This window comes from Rhinolophus sinicus, linkage group LG05 (assembly GCF_036562045.2).
Source record: "Rhinolophus sinicus isolate RSC01 linkage group LG05, ASM3656204v1, whole genome shotgun sequence".
Classification (NCBI taxonomy): domain Eukaryota; kingdom Metazoa; phylum Chordata; class Mammalia; order Chiroptera; family Rhinolophidae; genus Rhinolophus; species Rhinolophus sinicus.
The window spans coordinates 130,906,831-130,928,730 of NC_133755.1; the positions used below are offsets into that span (position 1 = coordinate 130,906,831).

The window sequence follows — 21,900 nt, forward strand, 5'->3', positions numbered from 1 at the left end:
AACTACGTTTCCCCAGGCCCCACTCCCAGAGACTCTGAGTTATTCGGCCTGCCACAGGACCTGTGCAGTTGTGTTTAAAAGGCCCCGAGGTGATTCTAATGAGCAATCAGGGCTGAGAACCACTGTTTGTAGACAGGGATTTTGGAAAGGGCTTAGAACCTGCATTAAGAAACACTGCTTTGAGGTTCCAGAACATTCCTGCTAGTGTCTATTATTTTCTTCTTTTATCTGTGGATTTTCTCTTTCTAGCTAGGTTGACACGCATAATTACTTCTATGTCATTCGTTATTCTCTTCCTCTGCCCTCTGTTCACAGTTATTCAACATAACTGTGCTAAAATGTGCATATAGAACCTACTGTTTCTCATCCTTTTCTACTGCCCAGTCCTGAAGGCTTTCTGTCACTTTCACTGGGATCATGGTGTGTGGCTGCTGTGTTGCAGGTGGCTGCCAGCCTAGGCCTGAGTACCTAATGTGAATGCAGAGCTGTTTGCAAGATGTAATTTAACAGGGTAGGAAGCGTGGCTATTAAAATAGCCTATTCCCAAGCTCTCTTCAATAAACAACAAATTTGCTAGTGTCCAAAGCCTGTGAGTAAAAATCACTTTAAAAGAAGTGGAAGATTAGAAGAGAGGTTTACTGGAAACCAACTACTGCTCAAAAAGTAGATTTAATTACAAAAGATATAGAGTAAACCCAGATGGTTTAAAGCACCGTGCCTTCAGAAGACATGAGCAGCCGCCTAAACATAAAGCACAATCCAAGACATCAACCAAAAATGAATGAATGACTTTCCACTTTGGCCTCAGCCCATGTTTTATAACTTGGAAAACTGTCTTTGCTCCTCTCTAGAGAATGAATATAAAACCATGATACCATCAGAACTGGAAGGACTCCCAGAGACCATCTCTAGTCAAACATCTCATCATTTATAAAAAGACTCCTCAGCCATCCTGATGGTGGTCATCAACCTCACCTGGGGGTAATTCCAAAGCAGCCCGCTCTGACCACACCACAAGACAAGCCCTTCTGATCTTGGACAGGTCTGTTTTAAAGTGCTGCCTTACCGTGAGTTGTAATCTGTTGTCATTTCCCCACATACACACCCCGCCCTCCTCTAGTCCTCTCCTATCCTCAGAGATGTTCATCATCTGTAGCAACACCTAAGTCGCTGCCCACTTCCCAGATTTGAAGAAAAACTAGTACATGACCTGTACACCTTCACCGCTCCAGACTCTCCACCCCCAGAATCCTCAAATTCTTCACATTAAACTATTATTGTGAGGGGCAGCCGGATGGCTCAGTTGGTTAGAGCACGAGCTCTTGACAACAAGGTTGCCGGTTCGATTCCTGCATGGGATGGTGGGCTGCACCCCCTGCAACTAGGATTGAAAGCGGCAACTGGACTTGGAGCTGAGTTGTGCCCTCCACAACTAGATTGAAGGACAACAACTGATGGGTCCTGGAAAAACATACTGTTCGCCAATATTCCCCAATAAAAATTAAAAAAAAAAAAAACTATTGTGAGACCAACAACCTTCCTAACCACCATTCTCTGGATACGCCCTAGTTTAGCCAAGTTCCTTTTAAAAGATGGATCCCAGAAGTGAATGTGGCCCTCCTTTGTTCAACAAACACTTGTTGGATGCCCAAGGTGTGCCAGGCATTTGGTCAGGTCCTAGAGACAGAAATGAATCCACTAGGCCTGGCACAAAGTCCAGCTAAGGAGCCAGTCAAACCAAATCACTGAGCGAAGGTGCAGTGAAACCACTCAAGAAACCTTAGGACTGCTCTGAGGAAGAAAACACCAGGTGCCTGGGAGCATGGGGCAGGTTTGCCTGACCCACTATGGGAGAAAGTTCCAGAAAGGTATCCTTCAGGATATAACTTTGAAGCTGAGACACTATGTTCTTTTTAAACAGGCTAGGTTTTTATTAGCTTCTTTGGCAGCCCATCGCACTGGTGACATACTGAGATTAAAATCTACTAAAATCCTGAAGCCTTTTTTCACATGTCTCTCCCTACTCTATATTTGTACAATTCAATTTGGGGACCTAAGTACAGAATCAGACATTTATCCCTATCAGGTTTCTTCTTGTTAAGATTGAAAGCTTTGATTCCTGATTTTCCTGTCCAATGTTTTAGTTATCCTTCAACCTAGAGTCATTCAAAAACTATTAAGCATGCCTTTGAAGTTGTCAACAGGTCGTTAAGAAAAGTCAAGAGCTGAGTCCCTGGAGAACTCTTTTCAGGTTATATCAATCTGTGTGAGGATACAATTACTCAACCAGCCACAAATCCACCACAATTAATCCAGGGGCTTTCCAACTTTTTTCTTCCGTAGGGGAATTTCTCTGTCAAACAAAATGCAGCAGATTTCCAGTACAGAAACAGACAACAAAGGAGCTGCTCTAGGTGAAGCAGGGGTGGAAAGAGTCACTCTTCCCTCCCCAGACCACTCAAGAAACCTTAGTGGCAACACACATCCATGAAGCCCCCGTTGAAAACAAGCCATCTTTCCCACAAGAATATCATGAGAGATGGTATCCAATGGTTTGAAGAACTCAAGAGATAGTCCATCCAATCAGTAAGTCCAGTAAGTCAAGAAGACACAGTGGTCACTTTTTGGTTTGATTTATTCACAATGAACCAATGATAGTGCTTCCTGAAAACTAACCATCTATTTAATATTGCATTCTAGTATTCTATTTCACGATTAGAATCTACTTCCCCCTTCCCTTTTAGAAATAGGAACAGCTTCCTATCTCCATCTTGTCATTTTCCCTATTCTCCCCATTTCTGAAAGATTACAATCAGAGTTCCAAGATCATATTGGTAATGTTTCACATCCTAGGACATTGTTTGGGCCTAGAAACCTGAGGACTGCTAGATTGTAAGCTTCTTGAAGGAAGAAACAATTCTTATTGATCTTTGTTTCTCAAGAGCCTAACATAGCACCTGGTGTATAACTACCATGTTTCCCCAAAAAAAAGCTAGGCCAACAATCAGTTCTAACGCATCTTTTAGAGCAAAAATTAATATAAGACCCGGTGTTGATATGTTATGTTATGTTACATTACGTTACGTTACGTTATGTTATGTTTTATTATGTTATATTATAAGACCTGGTCTTATAGTAAAACAAGACTGGGTCTTATATTAATTTTTGCTCCAAAAGACACATTAGGGCTGATTGTCCGGCTAGGTCTTATTTTCGGGAAAACACGGTAATACAAAAATAATGTTCAATAGTTTGCTTGTTAGTCTGTTAGTTGTTTTAAAGATACTGAAGTCCTCTCTTTCAACCTTCTCACCTAGTTTGTATTTTAATTCTTACCTATATAGAAGCAAATTTTGAGTTTGGTGTTTTGACCTTCTCCATATTGTCACTTAACTTTGTACCCTTAAAAAAAAAAAAAAAAAACCTTAGCTGTCCCAAGCTGTCTTACAAACCACAAACCTCAGTCCGTTGGACTCCATCCTCCTGACACCACCACTCACTGCTTAGCTCTTTAGAGCATCCTTTGCAATGATAATAATTTCTTTAGGTATGTCTGTGACCAAAGAGAACTGATAAAATGATATCACTCATTCTCAAGAGAAATGAAAATTACAAACGAGCCACAAGTTGGCACCTAAAGATATACCAATTTATGTGTTCTGCCACAGCTAAACCTTCAGACCACCCTACCCCCACCCCACGCCACCCCTGCCCTCAGCTGAAAGATGCTGAAGTTGTCAAGATAGGGAGGGGAGAGGAGGGTGGGGAAAGACAGAGCAGCAGGTGCCTAAAGTAACAAGTTTCCCGTTACCATCCCAAACAAAAACCAGGGACTCCGGACAAAAAATCTATACTATTAATAATTGTAAGATTCCAAAGTTTCAGTATTATAATCCTCTTCATAAATAAATCTGTCATAATTTTCTTAGGAAAAAAATCCTAAAGATTGAATTATTTAATAAACAGATAAATGTGTAAAATTTTATGACTCTTCAAACTATGGAACTCAACTTCAGAAAATATGTACTAGTTTTTATTCCTACCAGCAGAGTATGTCAATGCCTCCTCCATACCACTGCCAAGACTTCACATCAAAAAAAAAACACTTTGCCAATTTGATTGACAGATTGGTACCTCATTTTTTAATTGTATTGCTCTGATTAGTAAAAAAGTTGAACATTTTTCATGTATTTATTCATCATTTGTATTGTTTTTGTAAATTACCTTTTTATGTCTTTTGCCCAATTTTCCCCTTCAGGTATTCACTTTTCTTATTGATTTGTAGAAGCTTTTCATATATTTAGTAATATATCACATGTTGCAAACATTTTTCCAACTTACCATTTCCATTTTAACTTTATTTATGGTGATTTTTCACATACAGGAGGTCTGTTTTATTTTTCTCATGTAATCTAGCAATTCAACTTTTCATTTATAGTTTCTTCCTTTGGTTCTATGTTCAGAAAAACTTTCCCAAGTTCAAGATTAATAAGATTCCTATATTTTATCCTGACACCTTTCTGGTTGTACTTTTCACATTTAAATGCTTAATCCATTTGCAGTTGATTCGGGTGTATAACATAAAGTCAGGATTATACTTATTTTGTTCCGAATGGTTAGCCAGCTGTCCCAACACCATTTACTGAATTAATGTGTCTTTTCTCCATTGATTTGAAAGGCTGCCTTTATCATGTACTCTATCTCCACTCATGTATCTGTCTTGCAGGGATATCAAACTTAGCATACCCACAACGAAATTCATCATCTTCCCCTTTTCTCCAGTATTCTCCAACTCTGTGAATTATGGTTGTGTTTACTATGTTTTCATGTCAATAACTTAGTTTTTCCTTACCCCTGCCATTTCCGTCACCTCTCTCTCTACACACACACAGACACACACACAGACACACACACACACACACACACACACACCAAATTTTCATCAATTTTGTCTCTAAAATATAACTCTAATCCATCATTTTATGCCCAATGCTATCACTATAGCTGTAGTCCACAACGCCATCTTATCTTTCCTGGACTGCTACAACCTCCTCACCTGAGCCCCCAAATCCACTCTTGGCCCCTCCAGCACATTCAGTATAAACAAGGTCATGCCACTTCCTTATTTTTGATCTCTGATGGCTTCCATTGCTCTTAGAAAAAAGCCTAAAATTATTTAGGCCTGTGTGATCTAGCTGCTGCCGACCTCCATCTTATTCCACACCTCAGCCTTCACACAATTTCCAGACATTGGCCATCTTTTCGTTCATTGAAGGCTCCCAGCTGCTTTTCAGCTCAGAGCCTTCACATGTGATGTTCCTTCTATGCTCCATGCGAATCTTCTCCCTGTGGCACCCAGTTGCCCTTCCCCACACACGTGCCTGCTTAACTCCAGCTTATCTTTCAGAGCCCAGCTTACATGTCATACACTCGAAGAAGCCTTCAGCCACCCACCTGACCTTATTAGTTTTCCCTGCAAAAAAGCCCTCATTGCACCTAGTTCTTCTCCAGTGTGGCACTTCCCTTACGTGTTGCTATGTAGTATAAATACTTACAACATCTCCCTCAGGCGGCAGCTCTAGTTGCTCAGGGTTGTGCCCAACTTGTTCATCTCAGTCTCTTCAGCCCCTCACAGACAGCCCAGCACACCTTTGTGTGTTGATCATACAGTCAGACTCATAGTGTCCTCAGTCAAAGGTACTCCCCTTCTGTCTGATTTCCAATTACTATAAGTATACTGTTCCTCCCAAGTCTCTAGCCATGGCTATGAAGAACATTCTTTGACAGGAAATTGCACGTTCTACCTGGAGAATCTGTCACTGCTTCTGATTCTGCCCCTTAAATGCATTCACACATTTCAACTTTTTGCTTAGAAAGTACTCCCAGATGCACAGGTCGTGGAGTACAGGATTTGCTGTCTGCTAAATGTGTCCTCCTTGCATCATTCATCCAACAGATACTTATTGCTCACCAATGGTGCACCCCTGAGCCTTATAACTGAAACTGTATTTTTATGATTCTCCTCCTATAAAATTATCTCTTGCAAACGAACTCTATTTACCAATCATTCATTTGCTTTTCCCATGAGATAACTTCTGTGTCACCACACAGTATATAGCAGTCCAATTAAAAGCCAAGAAATATTAGATGGTGAGTAGTCTGTGCTGCTTTACCACAATCAGATACATGAGGTCTGACAATTAAGTTCGCGAACTCATCCTAGAAAAAGTGCTACATACCTCATTGCTGAATATCACTACGGTCACCTTCGAAGTACTCCCCTTGGGATACTATGCACCAAGGCCAGCACCTAGCCCTCCCTTCAAAGCAATTTTGGAACTCTTTTTCTGGAATGGCCATCAGAGTTGTCATCACATTACCCTTGATGCCCTAAACGTCATTAAAATGTCTTCCTTTCAATATTTCCTTTATCTTCAGGTAAAGAAAGAAGTCATTGGGGGCCAGATCAGGTGAGTAGGGAGGGTGTTCCAATACAGTTATTTGTTTACTGGCTAAAAACTCCCTCACAGACAGTGCCGTGTGAGCTGGTGCCTTGTCGTGATGCACGAGCCATGAATTGTTGGTGAAAAGTTCAGGTCGTCTACCTTTTTCACGCAGCCTTTTCAGCACTTCCAAATAGTAAAGTTGGTTACTTGTTTGTCCAGTTCGTACAAATTCATAATGAATAATCCCTCTGATATTAAAAAAGGTTAGCAACATTGTTGTAACAAGTTCACGAACTTAATTGTCAGGCCCATGCACAGCTTCCTAAGACTCCCTGGTAACAGTCTGAACTATCACCCGCAGCAAGTTACCCATAGGGATCAGTGGAGAAGAGAATAAATGCAGGCCCAGCAGAAATCCGCCCCAACCCACACACAGGGGTTGCTACCTCAACTTTCCTTAATAAATCTTAGCTCTGGTCAACTTTATGAACGCTGCTTTCCAAAAGCATCAAAATGCAATCTTGTGTTGTTACTGGGAGGAGTTTGAGAACACAAGACAAGGAGTATAAACCTTCCGAAAGAGTGTGCAACAACCCAAGGCACACTCCCCAAAGAGGGCAGGCAGCCCCCGTGCGACTACAGCTCGCTTACTGGAGCCGAGCTTCCTTTGCTTACTGGAGCTGAGCTTCCTCCTTTGGAGTCCCAGCTCACCGAGACCAGCTGTCTCTTCTCCTGCAATGCCAGAGGAAGGGGGTTTACAAAGTGGCGCCCTGCCTTTCAAAGATTTCTGGTCTAGACAATCCAGTCATAATTGCAACCGTATCCTCTTTACCTATTCCTTGACACATACCCTCCCTGAGTCCCGACATACTCTGCCAGTCCATGTGTGTCCTGAGCCACGTCACCACTTCTGCCCCCAGTGATGCCCAGTCTGAAAGTATGGAACCCCAAAGGCATTTTTGGTTAAGAATGGGCTAGAGATTTTCTATTATCACAAAAGCTTATTTTAAGCTTCTATATATTATTTAAAAACTAAGTGATCAGTCAAATATCTATTACTTTAAAAACAAAATTATTTATTTAATTATATAGCAGAAGACACTCATTCTGGAAAACTACACATTGTTACTACATGTGCTAAGGGTGACATGAAGCATGTATGGCAAGTGACTCATTTTAATGCCTTTGAAAAGAAACAGTACTTTGCATCCCTTTACTCTTTATTCAATACTCAAGATCACACACTGATGTTTCTTAAAATAACCAATAAATTTGGCTCATTGACATGTGCCAACACAGTGTCAACAAGGATTCTGAAAAATAAACAGTTCCCAAGCCATTTTTATGTCTTAATAAAAGGCTTCAGACTGGGGGGGGGGGGGGGGGGGCGTAAAGGGGGAGGAAGTGCTTTACAGTTTTTATTAGTCAAGTATAGTTGGCTGGCAATCAGCTTGTTTTTCTCACTTCCATTAACATATTCCACTTTATTACTTGGCTCTTTCAATAGCAGCTCCTAAAAAGAGATCATTTCTCCTCAAGTACTTATGCACTTCTGCCTGGAGTTTTAACACATTTCTTTGTTGGGGAGCCAGCCTGCTAAGAAAGGGTATGACTCCAACTTACAAAGCCCAGGAAATCTAAATCAATGAGAACACTCCATATTTAATTCTGTACTCAGCATCCAAGAGCAACATTATAAAATATATTTAAAAATTACTTCAGAAACTACATTTTAACTTACCAGTTACAGTTCTGGCAACCTTAGAAAATGCTCCAAAAGGAGTCAGTCATCTTGACGTAACACAACTCCACTTTAAGTCACAATTCATGAGGAACTTCAGGGTAGTTGAGCCAGAAATAGCAGGGATCTGACTCCTGGCTCCAATGTTTACTGCTTGTGTGACTATGGGCAAGTCACTTAACCTTTCTGCGCCTCAGTTTCCTCATCTGACAAATGGGTGGTGTTACTTTGACTTTGTACTGGATTCCATCTTCTATTCTTATATTAAGCTCATATGTAATGGCCAAAGTTGGGGATTTCTGTGCTAACATGGGACACAACTATGTATTTCTTATTTTCATTCTGTCTTATTTTCCTTCTGCTTCAAGATCATACCTATAGACTCAGGATTAATAATAGAACAGAAATATAAAAGAGGCAGAAGGAAAGTAGAGTTTTGGCTGATGGGTCTTATATAAGTTTTTTTATAGCATCAAGTGTGATACCAGGAGCACAGAATCGCATGGTATAGAATACTTAATAATAGAAAATATTTGCAGTGTATTAAATGGGGGAAAGACAAGTTGGAAAATTGTGTGTGTCTGTGTACAAATACATATGTATGATTCAAAATTATGCATAAAAATATTGGAAAGATATGCACCAACATGGTAACTGTGGTTAGTAATAGGTTATAAGGTTAGAGTGACATTTCCCTTCTCTGTGCTTTTCTGAACCTTTCCAAATTTCTACAATTAACTAATAAATTTAAAATCAGAAAAAAGTTTTTTTCACAAAGGTATTTTTCCTGGAAAACCACGATCCTAATGTAGTTGCAGACATAAAATCTGTGAAACTGACAGTGATAATGATAATAGTTATACTTATTTGGCATTTATGATGTGCCAGTCATTATAGTAAGTAAATTACATAAATTCCCATTTAGTCTTCACACTCTATGATGCAGGTATTATTCTGACCCCATTTTGCAGATGAAAAAAACTCAAGTTATTCATGTGAAGTCAGACAGCTGGTACCTTGTGGGGCCCAAAGTATGAACCCAGAGGATCTGAGTTCAGAACTCGGTCTCGCATGTGCTGGCCACTAGGCTTCCTGCCTCCATCCACGCTGCTTTCCAAAAACCTAATCTTTTTCTTTTTATTCTTGATCTTTACATCCTCAATGCTCTTTTTGACTCTCACCCTTTTGGGAGAGGGATGAAAATAGACAGTGTGTGCACTTTTTGCATTGTAGAGAAAATCAGCCATTCACTACACACATGGTATCTCTGTTTTAAACCCACACACGTCCCAAACGGGAGGTGGGAACATGCAGAACCAAATAGGGGCTAGCACTGACCACGGGGCAAACCCCTCCCCCGCCCATCCCTGACAGGCTCTCACAGCACCACGAACCTCTCCTTCCTGACCCTTGTTATATAGTTAGTTGTATTTTACATCTGCTCGTTATCTGATTGCTTATTACATGCCTGGTACTATTCTGAGCACTTTACATGTATTACTTTTCTTCTCACCATTGTTGTCACCACTATACACATAAGGAAACTGAGGCCTAGAGAAGTTTAGAAACTTGCCCAAGGTCGCAGAGCTAGTGAGTGATGGAGCTGGGGTTTGACTCTGGCTCCAGAGTCATTACTCTCGAATGAATGAATACATGAATGAATGAAGGTATATTCTCCATTTTCTAAAAAATAAATAAATAAACAGAAAAACCTATCTCTTATTAGGATTAATTTCATTTCTGTAGGTCCTGAATATTTCTCATAAATCATATTTCTAATATTTTTTAAATTTTTATTGCTATTATGAATGGGATTTTTAAATTCTATTTCTAACTTGCTATTTGGGATGCTCAAGAAAATTGTAGATACTACAATATGTTTGTAACGTTTGTAAATTTATTCCCTCATTAACTGTAATAACTTTAGTTGATCTGTCATTATTTTAGCTACATCATCTCTTAATTTCCATAAATAATCATTTTGTCTGCTGCTTCCAACATGGAGATACCATCTTTTTCTCATGTTGTCCAACTACCTGATGAGGCCTCCCAGAACTACAGTAAATAACAGTGAGAGCAGGCATCCTTGTCTTGTATTTTACTGGAGACGCTCCTAGTAACTCAACATTAACTATGACACTGGCTATTGGCTTAATCCTTTCATCATGTTAAGAAACTGGTCCTCGAGTCTCTTTTACGAAGAGTTTTTATCAGGAACGGATACTGAATTTCATCATCAAATGTCTTTTCAGTGCTTAGGTAATTATGATTTTCCTCCTAGCTATTTATAACAAATATTATTAATGTATTTTATATCATCATATCATATTTTCTATTCCATTTCTACTTGGTCTGGCTGTAAAGATGGTTTTAATATGCCAAAATTAAAATTTAATTTTAATTTTAATTTTGTTTAAATTAATTTATTTTAATTTGAATATAATTAGAATTTTTAAAACTATATCCATAATACTGACTGCCTGTCTTCAGTCTCTTTACCGCCTATACCTCAGTCCCAGTCCATCCCGTGTGACACCAACAGAGCCACTTTCTAAACCACAAATATGGCTCTTTCTCTTTTATACTCAGAAATCTACAACACCTCTATGTTTTCTATATGATAAATCACGTACCTCTTAGCATAATTATGACCCCTTATAATATGGCCCGCAACTACCTTTCAATTTTCATTTCAACCACTTGGATTACAAAATACCCCTCATTTGTGACTCCTTTGCTCATTATTTTCCTGGAAGCTCCTCCCTTATTTTCTTCATTAGGACAACTGTTTACTTTCTTGGGCCAACATGACTGCCACCTCTTCTATGGTCTTCCCCAGTTCTCCCCACCATTTCATCCCTGCTTCTGCTCTGACCCCAGAGAACCAGGTGCAGACTTCTGTCAGGGGGCCTGTCACAGTCCTACTTGTGCACGGTTACTCCTGTAGAGCAGGGGCCAGCAAGCTTCTATGGAGGGTCAGATGGCAAACATTTTAGGACTTCCATTTGATCTCTGTTGCATTTTTGTCTTTACGTTTTAATAATGTAAAAACCATTCTTAGCTCATAGGCCATTAAAAACGCACACACAGGCCACCAGCTATGAGCCACAATTTGCCTACTCCTAGTTTAGAGGCTCATCTCTCCCACTGGACTGTAAGCTACCTGAGAGTGGGGACGATCTCTAATGCATCTTTGTATTCCCCAGCTCCTGGCTGAGAGCTGGATGTGCTGTCCAGCTCTCCCCCAGCAGGCGAGGGTTCAGGGAAGGACTTCAGGTCCTAAGCCAGTCAGAGTGGGTGACTTTGCAGGGGTCAGGTTAAACTCAGCCTAGCCCCAGTTCCTGGGGCACCAGGTGGGTTTCAACAAAACAAATCCCAAAGCCCACTTCCTAGAGGAAGTGAGGTACCTAATGTGCTCCACGATGGAGATGAAGGCACCAAGAGAGGGGCAGTGCAAACCCACCTTCCCTAAACAAGATCAGCAGCCCCGACAAACTAGGTCGTATGACTAGTCACATAGAGGACACGGCTCCCTGTATGTTAGCTGTCCCCAGGAGAGGCCACCTAAATTTAAATGATGTGTATGAGTTGTCACAGCTAAGACTCAAGCTCTGCCCAGGACAGAATCACATCAGCCCGTCCACCTGCAGCCAACCAGGTAAACGAGGCACGTCACTCTACTCTCAGCCTCATCACCTGCCCATGGACACATGTGGCTCTGTGCTTCTCTTTGAAGGGCTTCCCAAGCAAATTAAACCCATGGTGGGACTGCAACCTACACGTGGAAGCAAAAAAGCCAACCAAAATAAAACTTTAAGTCAGTAAACTAACAACGCTTTACTAATCATGCAAAAAGTAAGGATAGAAAACATAGAATAGAAGGCGTGGTACCTTACCCAAAAGCCCTGCTAAAGACCGCATGTCCTTCTCCATCAGCATGTAAATCTCTTCCTCTGAGAAGCGGCCAATGCCGTGGCCGTGCATCTCGCGTTTCACAATTCCTTTTGTTATGTGGCACACGATCCACCTCAGCAGGTTGCTGAAGGGACCACCACCACTAAGAGAGAGCATCTTCCGGGTCTCATTGAGATTGTCCACCCACTGGCAATAAGCTAATGTCCTGGAATTGTGTGGAAACAAGTTACTACTGTGCATTAAATACATTATCAGCTCCACAGGATCAGTTTCCAATGAGTGGTGCAGAATTTAGCACACTCTAGAGGAACTGAATCATTGCAGCTTTTATACAAAAGCAGTCTGCATGGCAGATATTACAACAGGCTATGGTCCATGCCTAGACTTAAGGCCTGTGAGAGACACAGTAACAAATCCAGATAACCATGCCATGCTACAATTCCAACAAACCTCTCCTGGTTCCCACCCTCAGACCCTCCCCCTCTCCCACCACCCAAGGCCATGCTTCTGCATTCTCTTAGGCAACCCACAGAAAACAAGTAGAAAGGCTTTCAGATAGAATAGTATGTACACAAAGAGGCATCGGGGAAGAGGTGGCAGTGCCCAGGATGCTAACTTCATTCTCTTTCTTAACCAAAGCAATGGTTATACAGGTATACGTTCTGTGTTCATTAATTGAGCTGCATATTTTTGTTTTGTACAGTTTGTGTATGCATTTTATGTTTCATAATATAAAAGGACTTTTGTAAAAAAACAAAAAATCCTTTTGCCTTTATGGCAGAGTTAGGGAGTAGGTATACCTGTCCATGTTTATTATAAACTATACAAACATTAACGACTCGCTTTCCAAAGAGTCAGCTCTCTGCTTCTGCCTGTTCTCCAGGACTTCAAAGTGAATATAAATACCAAAGGAACTTGGTAGAATCATTTTCCCCATCTGGGTGGTGTTTGTGGCAAATTCAACCACCCAGATGTTCCCACAGTTAACTTTATGGACAGTTAAGCAGCTATTTATTGTTCATGTGTTTCACTGTCAGCAATACCCAGGCATTTGCTGGTTTTGTTCTCTGAACCTGGGCAACTGCAGGAATATTTTTTTTATGGTTGATATTGCTGAGTGTTGGTAGACAGAAATTAAAAGGGTTTCCTACTGAAGGCTGAGAAAAATGTAGCAGGCGTACAGTCATAATATAGTTTTTCCTCATAATGAGCAACAAAAGATACCAGAGGCCCCCAAAAATTGTATACAAGTGGACACTTTGGTCAACATTGCTTAAGCAGTAGTTCACCATAATCAGAAGTGTCTGGACGCTGATGGCAACTTTGAGCAGCTCTTGTAATTGTAGAAGTCAAACGTGACTTGTATTCATCTTTTGTTATCAGTATATATTGAGTATTACAATTTTAATAGTTTTCCTTTCTTAAAATATGCATACATTTTTTTGGCACCCTCTGTATATTAGTGGTCATCTCTTCTCCTCGTGTTGGTTGATATAGCTGTAATGGCCACTTCAAAAAAATTAGAAGGGTGAAAAATATTTTTAAAGAGTGAACACAAGGAATAACAGTAAATTGTATCTACTTTCCACCTCAAGGAAAAAAACAAAAGCTGAAAAAAGACCCTGGAATTTGATCGTTTTATATCGTTCTGTTTTTTTGAGTGTTCTTTCCTCTTCAAAATGAAAATAAGAAAGAAAGAGAAAAAAAACAGAAGATTTCTCTTAATTTTTTAAGCATTTCTGATTTTTACTGAAAAGTCCTATAACTAATTTCAGCACACTCTCTGTACTGCAACCATAACTCTTCTTTGTTACTTTTTTAAAGGAATGCCTACAAATCTTGTTAGAAAGCTTTGTGTACCTCTTTTTTATAAGTTTCTCAAAATAAAGTATTGAGGAGTCAAGAAGAGGATTTTGCTGAAAAGAGAGAAAAGTACATCACAATGATGACTAATGTGTAGAGTCAGAGTAGTTGGTGGAGTTTTTGATATAAAAGATCTCACACTTGTTCTAGTAAATTCTTTAAAATCATTCATACTAAACGCTTTTCTGCTTGCTCTTCCTTTTACACCTGCAATTAAGTAATTAAGGTGTCAACTTTCACATTCCGTTAGAATAATTCAGCACTTTCATTCTAATTGTACTAGATCTAAATTCACAATAATCATCCTTGATTATTTTGGAAGCCAGTGATCTGAGAATAAAACTAAATGATCCTAAATTAGGCGTGACCAGGTAATAATAGCACCCAGGAAGCCTCTAAAGTTTTAGAAATGAGGAATATGGTGGCTCTAAACTGAAAGGTTGATGTGGGGGCGGGGAGGAGACAGGAATACATCCTTTGTAGGAAAATTACATAGGCTTTGTCATAAGCATAACTGATCTTGAAGACCGAGCAGAAGCCAGGCAGAGCAAAGGGAGAAGACGCGTGCAGGAAGAGCCCCGGCTGGTTGATGCGCTGTGAGGACTTCGGCACACGTGGGTGAGGCACAAGGTGCCTGAGGAAGCCTGTAAGAGTTTGAGGCTGGAAGGGTAGGCAAGGATCAGATCAGCATGGGTGTGATGGAAAAAGAACTGAACTTTATTTTGAAAGCAAAGTTTAACTACTTGAAGGGTTTCGAGCAGAAAAGAACCATAATCAGATTAGTGGCGACGTGAAAGTGGAGAAACTGGCAGAGGGGGGCTGGCTAGAAGACCATGGCAAGACCAGGCAAGAAATGACGCACTGAACTAAGGGGATGGAGGAGGGGATGGTGAACAGGGAATGCATAGGGAAAATACTAATATATGAGAAACAGACCAACGGACACACAGGATTAGGTATAAAAAGAAAGTAGGTGTTTTCTCCCAGGCTGATGGTTTAAATGGATGCTAATGCTATTACCCAATACCGGCAGTACCTGCAACATACAAGGTGGAACAAACTTCGTTGATGAAAGATCAGTCAACCTGTTGCATTTGCAGTTCCCGTGGAACCCGCCAACTGAGGACGTCCTGAAGGCTGAGAACTCAGGAGATAGGTTTAGACTCAAGGTAGAGAATTTGTGGGCAGAGGCACCACAGTTTTAAAGCTGTGAGAGGAGATGAGATCATCTAAGGAAGTTTCTAGGGTAAGGAGTGATGCTGGGGAAATGACAGGTCAAGGGAAGGTTAGAAGACGAGATGGCCAGGCTGTAAGGGCCAGCTTGGAAAGAAGTAGAGACACCACTTTCTCGGAGATAGAGAGAAGAAGGGTGTTGCAAGAGGTGAGGGGCTGCAAAGAGGTTCAGAGGTCCTGCCTCATGACTTCAGGTTCGTCTATAGCGCAGGAAATGAGGGCATGCGCCAAAGATGAGGATACCACAATGGGGAGTTTTAGAAGACTAGTGGAAGAGTGGCAGGTGGAGTCACCCTGAGAATTTGTCCTTATCTCTGCCTCAGTTAACACTGTAGATCAGCCCTTCATCATAGCTCATCTCTGAGGACAGTGGCCTCCTAGCAGGTCTCCTGACATCCCCTCAAGGCCCTCCAGAATCCACTTGCCCCACGGTAGCCACAAAGAGCTCCCTGAAACACAAATCGAATCATATCATATCATGCTGCTTCTCGGAGTCATTCACTAGCTCCCACAGCTCTTCACAGGGCACACCAACCCGCTTCCCAGTCCAACGCATCCCCCTGCATTGCCTCCACGCATCAGCACATAGAATTACATGTGCCTCCCAAACGCCTCCTTGGTGCCTCGGAACTTACAGATGCTGCTCCCTCTGCCCGGATATCCTCATCTTCCCCTCCACCCAGCCCCTTGGCTGCCACTCTGATTGTCCCTAGACTCCCTAGATGATTGTGACAACATCTCCTCTGGGAAGCCTTCTCCTCTTCTCTCCAGCAGGTGCTGGCAGCCTCTCCTTGTTGCTTTAAACTCTCCCCCCGAGGACTAACCATTACGAGGCTCGATGTCTCCCTCCAGCCTGTGAGCCACCTAAGGACAGAGAAAGCGTCTCATCACCTTGCTTTGCCCCCATCCAGCATGGTACCTGGCCACTAGTAGTCACTCACTAAGTTTGCTGAAAGAATGAATTATTGATTGAATGAACAAAGGCTTCACTTCTGAGCCAGCTACTACTAAGCAGTGTTTCTAAGGGATGACAATATTTAAAGAGAAAAATGGAAAGAGTGTAAGTGCCTATGGAGAATGAAGAAGGGGCTGCCACCCATCGCTCTCTTGAGATCTGTGTCACTCTCCACAGGGAAGAGGCCCACTGCACAAGGAGTCATAAATTCTTCACTGCAGAAGCTGGGAGCGGGGCGGGGGAGAGACAATCTGGAAAGCATACTAGGCTAAGCAATTAAAATAGTTTATCATTCTGAGAGCCTCTTTCAAAGTTGATACTCACAGAGTCAGAGTTTTGCTTGTTTGTTTTTAACAATGATTATCTTAGAACAGAAGAATAAACCCTGCTCAAACATTTTTAAAGGAGATCAAGAAGACAGGAAGAAAAAGCCGACCCTGAGTGTTTTAACGAAGATATCTCTTATTAGAACCTAACGTGAACCCTGGTCCACAGCAGAAACCAATACCCATATGTGGGAAACTGCAAACCACTGTTTGATGAGTGAAGCCTTGCATAGGCCTTCCAGCCATGAGGACTCCCTTCTCCATGTTGTGCTACACCCTTGCCATATGTGGCTTGTACTCTAAATGCTCAAGGGTGCAGGAGTGTACGATAAATGTCTGTAATTTCACTACGTTTCACAGGCATTATCTTAGCTCCTCCAAACAGGAGTCGTCACTACATCTAAAACTGGGAGGGGAGTATCAAAGAACACAGCAATTGAGTTGCAATCAGGGAGAGACAGTCTCTTGGCTTTTAGAAAAGATCGTGGGTAAGTCATTTCATTAAATCTTCCCACCTCCCTAGTCACTGAAATTGCACCAAAAACCAAACTCAATTAAAATTTAAAAATCATGGCCAACCTAGAAGCGAATTTGAGTTCCCTGTTCTAATGCCTATATTTTTATGGGTGAAAATGTTATGACTTCGATAGTTTGACAACCGTGATCCACACACTTTCCTATGGGGTTCGAAGACTCTTAAGACACTCACTGGTGTCCACATGGGGCAGTATGTCACACAGAAGCAGCTATGGTGTCTGTTAAAATCAATTTCATTCCAGTAATTTGACCCTGTGTCTCTCAGATTTCCCTTTATACAGACTTCCTTCCACTAAGCATTCAGTGGAACAAAGGGGATACAAATCTGTCTTCTTCATCTTCCATAATAGCTTTATGAAGCAAGTGGGACGTAATGGTATGGCTTTCAAGTACAAGAAAATAGCTGGGTGTGTTTATTTGAACAGACATAAAACAGAGCTTCAGAATAATGTGATGCTATGTAATAATGATAGCTTTCCATTGTCTTTGCTTTTCAGAAAATCATACCTGAAGTGAAGTATTTTTAAAGTTTCAAACCGAAATAAACATATCTAAAAACTCCAGATAAATGAATCAATTGAGTCAAACAATTGATTCTACTTCTGTAGCTGCACACACAACCTTGGAGCTTATGGATTGTCAGAATTTAACAAGCTCTCATGGAAAGCTCATACTTAAAATATTTTCCTGCATATTGTGGTCAGTTCCCTATGCTGTCCCCAGTTTCCAGGGGTACACATTTGGTGTTTTGCCTCTGAGACTAGAAAAGGGGAAGGAAGAGAGGAGCTTGAGGGAAGAGTCCACAGATTCTCTGCCTCAGGTATTTTCTTACCATGAGGGGATCAGGTCTTTTCTCCATCGGGGTTTAGAGCTTTCCAGAAAGACTGTTCAGCATCTCCCCAAAGCAAGAAGTTGGCTAAAGGTTTGGGAACCTTATGAAACAAAGAAACATCTGATTTTCTTCCTCCTACTATTGTGTTTCCCCGAAAATAAGACCTAGCCAGACCATCAGCAATAATGCGTCTTTCGGAGCAAACATTAATATAAGACCCGGTCTTAACATAATATAAGACCCAGTCTTATATAATATAATACAAAAATAAGACCTGGTCTCATTTTAATATAAGACCCGGTCTTATATACTATAAGACCGGGTCTTATATACTATAAGACCCGGTCTTATATAATATAATACAATATAAGACTGGGTCTTATATTAATTTTTGCTCCAAAAGACGCATTAGAGCTGATTGTCGGGCTAGGTCTTATTTTCGGGGAAACATGGTAGGGACTTAAGGGAATTGGATGAATTAGGACCTTTTTTTTTTAAAGTTCACTGTATATTTGCATTGTAATCAAGATCTGACCTCCCACCTTCATTATTTCTTCCCTAAATTAACTCTTGAGGAGTAACAAATGAGAAATAGTAGCTAACCTAAAAAAGCATTTTCCTAATTAAAAAGAGAGATTGTAGTATGTAGTATGTATGACCCAAACAAGTCCCCAAGCAATTGGGGGTTTGTGGTCTGTAAAAGTAAGTGTCTTCCCTACCAGGGTACCACCTCCCAACTCTCTCCCATCCCTCCCACAACCACCCTTCCTTTCCCCACCAAGCCCTGTCCCCCAGCAAGTATTGGGGCCCATGTAGAGCAAAAAGGAGCAAAAGATGAACTTCTACCAGGAAGTAAACATAGATAAAATGTTGCACACACCGAGAACAAGAAGCAGTGACAGGTAGTACTTGAGAATCTTGCTGTATCAAAGTCTTTCTAAATGAAATATAAATTTTATGAACCACTGCAGAAATCAAAGAATTGTAACAAAAATACCAACTAAAATGTAAAGCTTCCAGCTTCTTTTCAGGCAGCTGACAAAGAGATAGCACCCACGTTAATGAGGTAGCACTTTGGAAGGCTACGCCAAGGGAGGCACTGAGGGGCAGGGTGGTGACCCTGTGTTGGGTCTTCATTTCCCTCAATCACTGTAAACTGGGGACCGGAACCTGGTAAGCCTTTCTCTGATGCAAAGCACGTCACAGGCAGGCATGCATTTTGGTCTCCACTGCAAACCCCTGCACTCTTCCAGATGGGAGGTCCAGCAGTTCCCCACACATAGGACTGCAAGGAAAAGACCTAGGCTGATTCCAGGAACACTGAGTCTGTGATTACTCCCACAGATGTGCACCCCTGCCTCCACTCTCTGCCTGCTTCCCTCCTGTCCCCCACACCTTCACCTCTATAATGGAAGAGGGAAGGGAAGTGGTGCTTCAGATCAGCCCTGGAATAAACTGGGCAAGAACTGAAAGTAGAAAGAGAAAAAGAAAAATAGAGGGTCACTTAAAATCCAAGAGAGAGAACAGCAAGCTTTCCATTTCGAAAGCGAACTGAATGGATGAAATAGGAAAGTGTTGGGGAAGAACCTTCTACAGCTGAGCCCACACTGAGGATGTATCTCTCAGGGGGGTAGGTACAAGCTCCTGGGTGAGCTTCTGACCCTGGAGTAACAATTAGCGCCAAAAGGAAGTGGGCTTAACAATTCTTAATTAAACCTTTGAAAAAAAGATAAAGTTTGCAGAAACCAGAGAGAAAATTTCTTTTATCTACTGGGTGTATAGAAAGGTACTACAACTCCAGAAAATGGATGAAAGACAAAGGAAAAAAAACAAAACACATGACAATGAGTTTGTAAGCAAGAAGAACCATGTCTGTTTAACTCAAAGTATCACAGCCAGCACAACGCTACGTGCAGAACAGAATGGGGCCAACTCCTCAACACAGTGTGTGTGATGCTTCAGATTCAGGGAATACAAGCTAGGCGTCCAGCAATCAGGGCAAAGACACTCAGAAAGCAGCATATGCTTTACTACCGGAACATAGACTCACTCTGGTCAGCTAAGGAAAATTGACAATAGTCTCACAAAGCTTGCGTAACTTATTTCACCTGAGACTCCTGACTTAGATTTCTGTTCCCTCCTCTGGGTATCTGATGTAAGGTTACTTTAATTTGTATTGGTAAAGAGCAGTTTGTATTGGTCTATTCAAATAGCTCCTTCACCTTAGTCAGTTCCAGACAACGACACTGCCCTCGAGCTAAGAAATTTTTACATTTTTAAATGGTTGAGAAGAAAAACAAAATATTTTATGTTAAATTAAATTCAAATTTCAGTGCTTTTTTTGAAACACAGTCATGCTTATTCATTTGCATATCCTCTAAGGGCCACTTTTGCAGCACAACAGCAGGGCACACGGTTTACCCTTGAACAACATGGGGTCGAACTGGGTGGGTTCACTTACACACAAACTTTTTTTCAATATGTTCAGTACTATAAGTGTATTTTCTCTTATTATTTTCTTAATATACTGGGTGGGGTGCCAAAAAATGTATACCAGAGGAAACTTTGGTCAACGTTGCTCAAGCAGTAGTTTGCCGTAATCAGAAGTATCTGGATGCTGATGGTAACCACTTTGAGCACCTCTTGTAATTTCAGAAGTCAAACGTGACTTGTATTCATCTTTTGCTATCAGTATATATTGAGTATTACAATTCAATAGCTTTTTCCTTTCTTAAAATGTGTATATATTTTTCGGCACCCTCTGTATTTCTTTTCTCTAGCTTACTTTATTGTAAGAATGCAGTATATAATACATATAATATATAAAATATGTCAGTTGACTGTTTATGTTATCCGTAAGGCTTCTGGTCAACAGTAGACTTATTAGTCATTAAGTTTTAGGGGAATCAAAAGTTATATGTGGATTTTGACTGCGCAGGGATTGGTGCCCCTAACCCCCACATTGCTCAAGGATCAACTGTAGTTACTACAGAGACATATGGCACATAATGTCTAACATATGTACTAGCTGGGCCTCTACAGAAAATGTCAAACCTGCTCTAGCTACCTAGAAACTTAACAGTCATAACTTTGACCCTTAAGTCAGCCAGAATGCCGAACAATTTTGAAAAGTTTTCTTTTCAAATGAAAAAGTTTGGGGAGTATCTGAAAGGTGACCCAGAACTTGGCTTACTCCAAAGAATGGGGACAGGCCTGGGCACTCGCCCAGCACCCCGGGGGACTCACCAGTAGAAGTGCTCCTCCACCATCTTCGTCACCGCCCTGGAGATGGCTCTTTCATGAGGGCCAAGGTGTTTGTTTAAATTCACTCCAAGTTTCTCTTCCAGAAAGTCAATTATGAATTCTGTGCCAGAAACTTTTTCATGATTATATTCAATCCAAGGCATTTTCCCTTGAGCAGAAAGTTTTCCACCAAAATAGTTCTAAGCAGAATAAATTTTAAACAGATAAAAACAATGTTTTATTTAAATTTCACTGGATGATTAACAGAAACAAACATTCTGACCATATATTTGATAGTGACTCTACTACTCAAGTGAATGTACACATGTAAACTCTTAGAAAGAATAAAAAGTTACTCTTAGAAAAAGATTTGCTTCACATGACAATATTACTTTACTCCATTAGATTTTATCATGGGCTCTGGCTTATTGCTAAGAAAGAAAGACGGCGGCCAGTTGGCTCAGTTGGTTAGTGAGCAGTGCTCATAACACACAGGTTGCCGGTTCGATTCCCACATGGGCCAGTAAGCTGCGCCCTCCATAACTAGATTGAAAACAACGACTTGACTTAGAACTGAGCTGCGTCCTTCACAACTAGATTGAAATCAACGACTCTACAACTAGATTGAAAAAAACAACAAAAAACAACGACTTGACTTGGAGTTGATGGGTCCTGAAGAAACACACTGTTCCCCAATATTCCCCAATTTAAAAAGAGAGAGAGAGAGTCGCAAAAGAAAAGAAAGCATAAATCCATGCAAAGACTTGTACACAAATGTTCAGAGAAGCTCTATTTGCAATTGTCAAAAA

The 21,900-nt window shown here is 41.0% G+C and overlaps 1 protein-coding gene across 3 annotated transcripts in view; it reads right to left on the reverse strand.

Moving 5' to 3' along the window:
* Positions 1 to 21,900, reverse strand: part of FAXC (failed axon connections homolog, metaxin like GST domain containing) — a 73,713-nt gene that overhangs the window by 35,949 nt on the left and 15,864 nt on the right. For all 3 annotated transcript variants that reach the window (XM_019743398.2, XM_019743397.2, XM_019743400.2), the window contains 2 exons: positions 21,095 to 21,291; positions 12,084 to 12,307 (listed from right to left, as the gene is read on the reverse strand). In XM_019743398.2, the coding sequence (XP_019598957.1) occupies positions 12,084 to 12,307; positions 21,095 to 21,291 (421 nt within the window). The remainder of the gene's footprint in view (positions 1 to 12,083; positions 12,308 to 21,094; positions 21,292 to 21,900) is intronic.